The sequence below is a fragment of the Neopelma chrysocephalum genome, unplaced genomic scaffold (assembly GCF_003984885.1).
Source record: "Neopelma chrysocephalum unplaced genomic scaffold, ASM398488v2 Primary Assembly neopelma1_358, whole genome shotgun sequence".
In the NCBI taxonomy this organism is placed as follows: domain Eukaryota; kingdom Metazoa; phylum Chordata; class Aves; order Passeriformes; family Pipridae; genus Neopelma; species Neopelma chrysocephalum.
This window is the reverse complement of record NW_020898022.1, coordinates 40,272-50,414: the sequence shown is the minus strand read 5'-3', so window position 1 is coordinate 50,414 and position 10,143 is coordinate 40,272. Positions and strand designations below refer to the sequence as shown.

At 71.5% G+C, this 10,143-nt stretch overlaps 2 protein-coding genes across 2 annotated transcripts in view; both read right to left on the bottom strand.

Moving 5' to 3' along the window:
* Positions 1-2,585, bottom strand: part of LOC113978700 (latent-transforming growth factor beta-binding protein 3-like) — a 14,834-nt gene extending 12,249 nt beyond the window's left edge. The window contains 7 exon segments of the mRNA XM_027705838.1: positions 170-275; positions 626-733; positions 735-815; positions 817-857; positions 1,216-1,434; positions 1,437-1,574; positions 2,386-2,585. Coding sequence (XP_027561639.1) covers positions 170-275; positions 626-733; positions 735-815; positions 817-857; positions 1,216-1,434; positions 1,437-1,574; positions 2,386-2,449 — 757 coding nt within the window. The 5' untranslated portion in view covers positions 2,450-2,585.
* A 1,613-nt stretch (positions 2,586-4,198) lies between these two features.
* Positions 4,199-10,126, bottom strand: LOC113978699 (mitogen-activated protein kinase kinase kinase 11-like). The gene is given in 13 exon segments (XM_027705837.1): positions 4,199-4,392; positions 4,648-5,096; positions 5,099-5,268; positions 5,270-5,316; positions 5,386-5,462; positions 5,557-5,623; positions 5,727-5,840; positions 6,102-6,333; positions 6,833-7,002; positions 7,340-7,488; positions 7,776-7,956; positions 8,507-9,073; positions 9,883-10,126. Coding segments are annotated over 13 exon segments (2,595 nt in total). The 3' UTR covers positions 4,199-4,264.
* Between the last annotated feature and the right edge of the window lie 17 nt (positions 10,127-10,143).

Sequence of the window (10,143 nt, the reverse complement as noted above, 5' to 3'; positions counted from 1 at the left end):
GGGGGGGATCCTGCTGGGGGCACATGAGGAAGGGTTCCCTGGGTCGGGGGTCACCTGGGTTTTCCCAGGATGGTGGAGGGTGTCTCCAACGTCTGGGTGGGGGGAATTCCTGGGTAGGGGAATCTGGGGGTTTGAGGGGCTTGGGGGTGGAAGGGGGGTTCCCACTCACCCTGCAGGTGGGGGCACTTGTGGCACTTGCTCTGGCCCCAAGCGCTGCCGATGCTGCCACAACAATCCTCGAGCTTGGTGAGCCCCGGGAGGGGGTTGCTGCCGCACTGGGGGGGAATTGGGGTAGGGAGTTCAGCACCCTAAATACCCCTGACACCCCCCCCACCCAAACAGACACTCCCTGCACTCCCAGGGACCCCCGAGGACCCCCAGCAGCAATCTTTGAGCTTGGTGAGCCTGGGGAGGGGGTTATGCTGCACTGGGCAGGTGTGGGGGGTCAGCACCCCCAAATACACCCCTGAAGCCCTAAAAAACCCCCTTGCACAGCCAGACAAGCCCATAACCCCCCAAATCTCCCAGCCCTCCATGCCCACCAGCCCCCCTCGATACTGCCCTGCATCCCCAACAACCCCCTGAACCCCAAATCCCCCCAAGCCCCCCCCAGCTCCCCACTCACCGAGTGCTTGGGCAGGGTCTCCTGGAAGCAGCGGCCCAGGGGTTTGTGGGTGTGGGGCCGGGGGGGCGCAGGGGGTTTGCTGCCTGCGGGGGGCTGGGCGGGGTGCGCCAGGAGCCCCCCACTGCCCCGGGGGGCCCCCTCGGGGGGGCTGTGGTTCGATGCGGTGAACCTGCACCGAGGCCTCGGGGGGGGTGATGGACCCGCACGTTCACCAGCGGCGGCGGCACCTGCGCTGGGGGCAGCAGCACCTGGGACCCCCAAACCCCCAAACCCGGCACCAGCACCCCGGGAGCCCCTAAACCCAGCACTGGCACCCTAGGACCCCTGGCACGGGCACCGGGGACCCCCTGAACCTCCAAACCCAGTACTGGCACCCTGGGACCCCCCAGCATGGGCACCCCAGGACCTCCTGGGCCCCCAAACATCTGTGCTGGGGGCACTGACACCTGGGACCCCCCAGCATCCCCTGACAGGCACCTGTAGGACCCCCCGGGACCCCTGGTATGGGCACCCCCAGACATGTGACCCCCAGAACCTGCTGCCCCCCAAGACCCCCTCCCACACCCCTGAGCTCCCCCAGCCCCCGGTACCTTCAGATGAGTGGTGCCCGGGCCCCAAGGGCACCACGAAGGTGGCGTGGCTGACGTGTCCCCCCCCGTGCCCCCCGCCATGCCCCCCGCCATGGGTTGCCCCAGGGGGGGGCTCAGGGGGGGCCGCTGCCCCCCCCGGGCCGTCGGCAATGACCTGGACGGCGTAAACGGCGACCTTGGAGCCCGGGGGGGGGCTCGGGAGGGGCATCGGGGGGAGCGGGAGGCGGCGGTGGGGGGGGGGCCCCCCCCGCGCCCCCCCGCGGGGACCTGGCAGAAGCGGCCGGTGAAGTTGGGGGGGCACAGACAGTGGGAGCGGGAGCTGCACTGGCCCCCGTTCATGCAGGGCAGGGGACACACCACTGTGGGGGCAGAGCAGGGGTCACACAGAGCCCCTCAAATCCACTGAGCCCCCCCGCCCTCCCCACCCCCCCTTTAGCCCCCCAGATCCTCCCGAGCCCCCCAAACTCCCTGAGCCCCCCCAGACCCCCTCAAGCCTCCCCTAATGCCCTGAGCCCTGAGATCCCCTGAACCCCCCTGAATCCTCCCAAGCCCCTCCCAAAGGCCCCCAGACCCCTCCTGCACCTCCTTTGTCCCCTGCAGGGCCCCCCGAAGTCCTTGTCCCACCCTGTCCCTGTGCCATCCTATCCCCATCCCCATGCCATCACAGCCCCATCCCCAGGGTTCCCATTCCCATCCCCATCTCCATCCCACACTGCCCCTGTCCTGTTCCTCTCCTTGTCCTGGGCCCTATAGGCAACCCTGTCCCCACCGCTGTCCCACCCCATCCCATCCCTGTCCCCATGTCCCCATCCTCATCTCAGTCCTGGTGCTGTCCCAATTCTGTCCTCACTCCTGTGTCATCCTGTCCCCATCCCATCCCTGTCCTGGTGTCACCCACCCGCTCCGGAGCTGGACCCAGTCAGCATGTTGGCCATGTCCCCATCCCTGTCCCCATGTCCCCATCCCTGTCCCCATGTCCCCACCCCTGTCCCGGTGCCGCTCACCCACTCTGAAGCCGGACCCGGTCAGGGTGTTGGCCGCGTGCCTGACCCCGTCCCATCCCTGTCCCATCCCTGTCCCGGTGTCCCTGTGCCCATATCCCCACCCCTGCCCCTGTGTCCCTGTGCCCACCCCTGTCCCGGTCCCCACCCCTGTCCCGGTGCCACTCACCCACTCTGAAGCCGGACCCGGTCAGGGTGTCGGCCGCGTGCCCGTTCTCTCCGATCAGGGTCATGTTGGAGCCGGGCTGACACGAGTCCCGGCACAGCCCCTTCAGACACGTCCTCCGGCAGATCAGGGGAGCGAAGACCACCTTGAAGCGCTCGCGGGCCACGGCCGCGCCCCCCCCGCGTCCCCCCAGCGCCGCCAGCGCCGCCAGCGCCACCACCCAGAGCCCCTCCCAGCGCCACATGGCGACCCCCGACCGCGGGACCCCCGGGACCCCCGACCCCGGCCCCGCGAGGGGCGAGAGCTCAGGGCCGGACGCCAGGGATCCCTGCGGAGGGGGGGGGTCCCGGACCCTGGGGTCCCTCAGGAGGTTCTCCCGGAGGCCTGGGACCCTTGGGGGGGTCCCAGATGCCTGGGTCCCCTCTTGGGGGGGTCCCAGATGTCTGGGGCCCTCTTGGGGCTGTCCTGGACCCCTCTCAAGGGGCTCCCGGACCCCCTCCAAGCCCTGAGGCCGAGGGTCCCCCTCTGGGGGTCTCCCGGGCTCCGGGGTCCCCTCGCAGAATGCGGGGTCTCCTCTGGGGGTGTCCCAGAGGCCGGAGCCCCCCCGCCGGACGCTGGGGTCCCCTCGGGGACGTCCCGGACTCCAGGGTTCCCTCGCCGGATGTGGGGTCCCGTCTGGGGGTGTCCCGGACACGGGGGTCCCCCCGGTCGGGTCGGGGTGGGGGGGTTCCCGCCGGACTCCCGAGTTCCCGCGGCCGCCCGGGATGGCGCTGGAATGGGGGGGAGGGACGGGGGGGCCCAGGCGGGGGAGGGGGGCGGGGGCCGGGCCCTGGGTCCGCTCCAGGAATTGGGGGGGGGCGGGGGGGGGGGGAGGAGAGGAGCCCGGATGGCCGGGCCGGTTCCAGCGCCGGGCACAGCCGGGGAGACTCGGGGGGGTGGGGGCGGGAAGGAGCGATGGGACCCCTGAAACTCCTGGGACTTGTCCCATGGCCAGGATGAGACCCCTCCCGGATGCCTGGAGCCTCCCATGATGGGATGTGGGGTCCCACCAAACTTCTGGGACCCTCCCAATGGGGCCCACCGGAACGCATGGACCCCCCCCCCCTGGGGAAACGGGGACCCCCCCAAACTCCTGGGACCACCCCATGGGGGGATGGATCTCCCCTCAAACCCCGGGGTCCCCCCGGGGGCGGTTGGGGCCCCCCCCTCACAGGGCTGGGTCCCCTTCATGGGGAGATGGGCCCCCCCCAAATCCCTAAGATTTCCCCCCAAACCCCTGGGACTCCCCCAAACGACCTCGCACAGGGCGATGGGGAAGATGGACCCCCCCAAACCCCTGGTACCCCCACAAGGGGAATGGACCCCCCGGAAGAGCTGGGATGTGGGGGAGAATGAGACACTCCCCCCAAAAACCACTGGTTCACCCCCCAGGGTGGCGGGGCCCCCGAACACGCGGGTCCCCCCGCGCTGTTGGGCCCCCGCCGGGCAGGACGAGGCGGCTCAGGCGGTTTTGGGGTCTCGGGAGTTTATTTGGTCACAGTCGTCCCTCCCCTCCCCTCCCCCGGACCCCCGTCCAGTGTCGGAACCGCCCGGGGGCGGGGCCTCCGCCGGGGGGCGGGGCTTCCTGAATCCCACCAATGGGGGCGGAGCTTCCTGTTTGCCCGAAGAGGGCGTGGTTTTCCTGCCGTGGTGGCCCCGCCCCGTGGGGGGCGGAGCTCTTGTAATGCCCTTTACTTTGACCAATGGGGCGCCTGGGCGGGCGGGGCTTCTGCCACCGCCAGCTGTCCATCACGACCCGGCGGGGGCGGAGCCTCGCGCTCGTCACGGCCGCTCATTGGTCACTGGAGGGCGGTGGGGGCGAGTCCAGGCGCGCCGCGGGCGTTCATTGGTCGGTGAAGGGGTCGCGGGGGCGGGGCCCGGCGGGGGGCGGGGCCCGGCGCGGTCCCGCGGACACGAAGCTCCAGGGGTCGATGCGGGGGCGGAGGGGCGAGGGGCGGGGCCGGGCGGGGCCTGCGGGAAAGGGGGCGGCTTGAGGAGGCCGTGGGACTCCCGATGCCCCACGACCCCCAGAAATGCCCCGCACACCCCTCATAAATGCCCCACGGCACCTCTGAGCGCCCCCAGAGCCCCAGAACTGCCCCAAGGTGGCCCCTGACTGCCCCCTCCTGCCCCACAGAGCTCGAGAGCTGCTCCACACTCCCCATGGCTGTCCCAACCGCCCCAAATCTGCCCCTCAGACCCACCAAGTGCCCGAGCCCCACTTACCCCACTCGGGGGTCCCGGCACCCGGGCTCAGCTCTCGGGGTCTCCTGGCACCCCGGGGGGATGGCGGCAGCCCCAGCTCAGGGGTCCCGGGTGTCCGGGCACGGCCCAGCTCAGGGGTTCCGGGGATCCGGCCATGACCTGGCTCAGGGGTCCCGGGGGTCCCGGGGTGACACAGCTCAGGGGTCCCAGGGGTCCCAGGGGTCCTGGCTCCCCCTTGCTCAGGGGTCCGGGACCAGTTCAGCTCCAGGGTCTTGGGAGTCCGGGCTCGCCCCTGCTCAGGGGTCCTGGGGGTCCCAGGGGTCCGGACTCCGCTGGGATCTGGGGACCCAGGAATCTGGGCTCGCCCCAGCTCAGGAGTCCTGGGGGTCCCCGGGGTCCGGACTCCACTGGGATCTGGGGACCCGGGGGTCCAGGCACGACCCAGCTCGGGGGTCCCAGGTGAGCTCAGCTCCGGGGACCCCATGGTCCGATCCCGCCAGCGGGGGGAGAGGCGCAGGAGGCCGGGGGGGGGGGGGGGGGGGCGGGGGGGGGCGGGGGGGGGGCCAGGTCACGGCCCAGCCCCAGGGACGCCAGCAGGGCCGAGCCCCTCAGCAGCGCCCGCCGCAGCAGCCGCGGGGTCCCCCCCCCGAGACCCCCGGCCCTCCTCAGCTTCAGGGGGCCCGGCCTCACCTGCAGGACACAGTGGGGGTCAGTGTGTGGGGGGGCAGGGATGGGACCCCCGGGACCCCCCGGACTCACCATTGGGGGATGCATCCCCCGGGCTCAGCTCGTCCGTGTCCAGGTACCAGGTGGTCTCGTCCGGGCGCAGCCGCCGCCTGCAGGGGGGGCCCAGGTGTCCGGGGGGGTTCCAGGTGTCTGGAGGGGGGTGGGACCCCCTTGATCCCCCCCCCAACCTCCCCAGGGACCCACCTGCCGTTAGGGGCACTGCCCTTGCCCCCGCGCCCCCGCGGCAGCTCCTCCTCCTCCTCGGGTTCCACTGGGGATAGAGGGGGGATGTCACTGGGGGGTGTGGGTGTGACATCACCAGGAGGTGTGACGTCACCAGAATCACCTCCCACCCCCCCGATGACATCACTCACGCTGGATGGCACGCAGGCGGGGGAAAGGGGGGGACCCCCCTGGCCCGTCCTCAGAGTCGTGACTTCGGGGGTCCCCTCCCGGAGCAGCCTGGACCGTCAGGCGATGCTTGAAGTCTGGGGGGGGCACTGGGGTCAGCAGAGCCCTTGAACCCTGCCAAAACCCCCAAGCAAGCCCCAACAGCCCCCCAGACACCCTCCAGGCCCCCAAAACTCCCAGGGCCCTAAACTCCCCCCAAAGCCCCTCCAACCCCCCCAGCTCAAACAGCCCACTGCCCCTCCAGTCCCCCCAGAGCCTCCCCAGCACCCACAAAGGCCCCAGCTCCCAAAACCCCTGGCCCCCCCGAAGCCCCCAGGCCCTGTTTTCCCCCCCCGTACCCTGGGGCATGCCAATGAGGTCTGCGGGCCGCCGCGGCCGCCGGAAGGGGGGTCGGCGTCGCTTGGGGGCCGAGGGGGGCCGGGGGGGCCCCCGGAGCATCAGGCTCAGCTCCCGCTCCAGCACCTCCAGCTCCCGCCGGGCCACGGCGGCCTCGCGCTGCCGCAGCGCCTCAGCCTGGGAGCGCTGGGCCCGGGACGCCCTGGCCACGGCCTCCTCCCGGCTCCGCAGCTCCTGGGGGGCACAGGGGGCACGGGATCACTGGGGGCACGTGGGGTCATGGGGGACATGGGGGTCACTGGGGACACGGGGGGACACGAGGGGCCTGGGAATGCTGGGCCCTGGCCAGAGCCTCCTCCCAGCTCCTGGGGGGCCATGGGGGTCATCGGGGTCACGGGAACAAGGGGGTCCCAGGGACAAGGACCAGCCACGAGCAGCACCAGGGCAGGGCTGGGCCCTGCTGCAGAGTTTTGGGGGGTTGCATGGGCGTCCCAGGTGTCCCAGGGGATCTCCAGGTGTTTGCCATGGATCTCTATTGTTCAGGGGCTCCAGGGAGGTCTAGGGGAGTCCGAGGTGTTTGGAGTGGCCCCAGGCGTTGGGAGGGTCCCAGGGGTGTCCGAGGTGTTTGGGGTGGCCCCAGGAGTTGAGGGGGTCCCAGGGGTGTCCCAGGTGTTGGGGGTGGCCCCAGGAGTTGAGGGGGTCCCAGGGGTGTCCCAGGTGTTGGGGGTCCCACCTTCTCGCGTGCCCGCAGCTCGTCGAAGAGCCCCTGGATCTCACGGCGCCAGGACTCCTGCAGGGAGTGGAAGGACTCGGGGGGCCCCAGCCCCGCCGGCTCCAGCCCCCCCAGGCGCCGCAGGATTGCCCCAAAGCCCGGCCGCCGGTGGGGGTCCTGCTCCCAGCAGGCTAAGGGGGGAACCGAGATCCGGGGGGGCTCGTGGGGGACCCCAACATCCCCCAGGGACCCAGGTACCCCCTGGTCCCTCTCCTCTGGAACCCAGGGGTCTGGGCACCCCCAAACCCCTGAGGATCCCAATATCTGCAATCCCCCAACACCTCTGAGCTGCCTGACATCCCCCCGTGGCCCCCCTGAACCCTCCCAGCCCTCCTGCCACCCCCCCATACCTGCCATGACCCAGGCAAAGGGCAGGATGGGGACCCAGCCCCCAGTGTCACCCCATCCCCTGTCCCACCTGGCCCCCCCGAGCCCTCAGGTCTCCCCCAGGCCCCGATCCCCCCGTACCTGCCATGAGCTGGGCGAAGGGTGGGGGGCAGGTGGAGGGGATGGGCAAGGTCAGTTTGTTCACGGCCACCCCATAGGCCACGGCCAGGCCGTCGATGCCCCGGTACGGCACCTCCCCCGTCAGCAGCTCCCACAGCAGCACCCCGTAACTGGGGGGGCAAAGGGGGGTCAAACACATGGGGAGCCACTGGGACCCCCCCCAAACCCCCGGGGCCCCCCTTGGATCTCCCCACCCTCCCCTTCTTGGACCCAGGTGTCTGGGCCCCCTATAACCCCCCACCCAGACATCCCACAAACTGCTGCTCCAGGAAGCCAGGATGTCCAGGTACCCCCCACCCAGGCACCCCAAACCACACCCCAGCCCAGAGCTCAGGGGTGGATTCCCACCCTCCCAGATCCCCTAAGTGCCCTCTGGACCCTCCCAGCCCTTTCCCACCTCCAGACATCACTGCCCTTGGAGAAGGTGGATGCTCGGATGACTTCGGGGGCCATCCAGGCGTAGGTTCCGGCCGCGCTCATCTTGGTCGTTCGCTGCCACTCGCGGGCAAGGCCGAAGTCGGTGATTTTCAGCGTCTTCCCGCTCACGTCGTCCCCCACAACCGGCTGCGCCAGCAGCACTGGGGGGGGCGGGGGTCAGAGATCCCACAGGGACCCCCCAGCCTGGTACCCCCAACCACCGACCCCCAAAACCAGCTGCACCAGCAGCACCGGGGGGGGCAGAAGTCAGGGACCGCCCAACCAGGGACCCCAACACCTGGGACCTCCTCCATCCTGGGAACCTCTGCCTCTGTGACCTCCCCCACTGGGGACACCCGTGTCTGAGACCCCCCCACCCCAGGACCTTCATGTCTCAGATCCCCACCCTGGGGATATCAGGAACCAATGTGCCTCAAGTCTGGGGACCCCAATGCAGGACACCCACTCCAGGGACCTTGGCTTGCGGGACCCCTGACCCTGGGGACCCCAGTGTCAGGGATCCCCCCACCCCGGGGACCCTGGGGACTGAGACCCCACCCTGAGGACCCCAACCTCTGTGACCCCCCCCACCCTGGGCATCCCAGTAACTGGGACCCCCAACCCTGGGGACCCCACATTGCACCCCACATCCCGTCACCCCATCACCAGGAGCACCCATAGGAGCCCCCCCCAGCGCCCCCCCCCGCTCACCATTGCTGGACTTGAGGTCCCGGTGGATGAGGGGCACGGGGGTCCCGGCGTGCAGGTACCGCATCCCCCGGGCCACCTGGCGCGCCCAGTCCAGCAGCACGGCGGGGGGGACCCTGCGCCCCGCCAGCGCCCGCGACAGCGGCCCCCCCGCCGCGAACTCCATGACCAGGCACAGGTGGGGGGGCTCGAGGCACACGGCCCGCAGGGCCACCACGTTGGGGTGTCGCAGCCGCGCGTACAGACGCGCCTCCCGCCGCAGGCTCGCGGCCCCCGCCGCCCCCGCGTCCCCCCGCGCCGCCTTCACCGCCACCACCTGCCCCCGCCACGTGCCCCGGAACACGCGGCCGAAGCCCCCGGCCCCGATCACCTCCTCCAGCCGCAGCTCCCCGAACGCCGCCCGCTCCGGCTCCCACCCCCCCGGGGGCGACGGGGACCGCGACCCGCCCGGGGAGGGGGGCGAGGGGGAGCGGGATCCCCCCGGGGGCGACGGGGAGCGGGACCCGCCCGGGGATGGAGACGGGGAGCGGGATACCCCCGGGGAGGGGGGGAAAGGGGAGCGGGACCCCCCTGGGAAGAGGGAGGAGAGGGGGGGTGAGGGAGAGCGGGACTCCCCCGGGGGGGACGGGGAGGGAGATGCCTGGCCCCACTCCATGGGGTGCTCCCCCCCCGCCCCGGCCCCCACTGATGGCACTGGGGGGGCCTGGGGGTCCCACAGGGGGCTGGGGGGTCCTACAGGTGTTTGGGGGACCCTACGGGGTCCTTGGGGAGTCCTAGAGGTGTCGGGGGGGTCCTATGTGTTTCTGGGGGTCCTATGGGTACCCAGGGGGTCTATGGGTGCCCAGGGGACCCCATGGGGCCCCTCTAGCTCCTGGGGGTCACTCGGGTCACCTGGGCCCTACAGGTGCTGCCTGTAAGATCTGACAGCTCTGGGGGTCCCACTGGGGCACCAGGGGGGCTATGGGGGCCTGGGGGGTCCTACAGGTGTCTGAGGAGGGCTATGGGTCCCTGGGGGTCCCAGGAGGTCCCCACACCTTATTTCAGTTCCTATGGTCCCTTATAGTTCCTATAGGTCCCTTATTGGTCCCTGGGGGATCCCTGTAGCTTCCAGGGGTCCCTGTGGGCACTTGTAGGATCCTGGGGGTCCCTAAGGGTGCCCGGTGGTCCCAGTGGCTCCTGGGGATGCCCGTGGTCCCTGTTGCTCCTGTGAGTCCCTGTGGCTCCTGGGGATCCCTGGGGATTCTTGGAGTCTCTATAGGTCCCTGGGGATCCCTGGGATCCCTGTTGCTCCTCTGGGTCCCTACGGGTCCCCGGGGGTCCCTACACCTCCCCCCGGCCGCCACAAGCCCCTGCCGGCCCCAGGGTCCCTCCGCCCCCACTCCGGTCCCCTTCACCCCCCTGCCCGGTCCCCTCCGCCCCGTCCCGTCCCCCGGGGCCCCCCCGCGCCCCGTCCCGTCCCCGCCTGGTCCCGCCGGAGCTCCCGCGGCCCGGAGGGGGAGGAAGCGGCGTCCGGCGGCGTCCCCGGGGGGGGGGCAGGGGGCGGCCCGGCCGGTCTGGGCTCCCGGGGGTCCGGCGGTTCCCCGCGCTGGCTGAGGCGGCCCCGGGAAGGCGGAGCCGGGACATTGTCACCGGGACAAAGG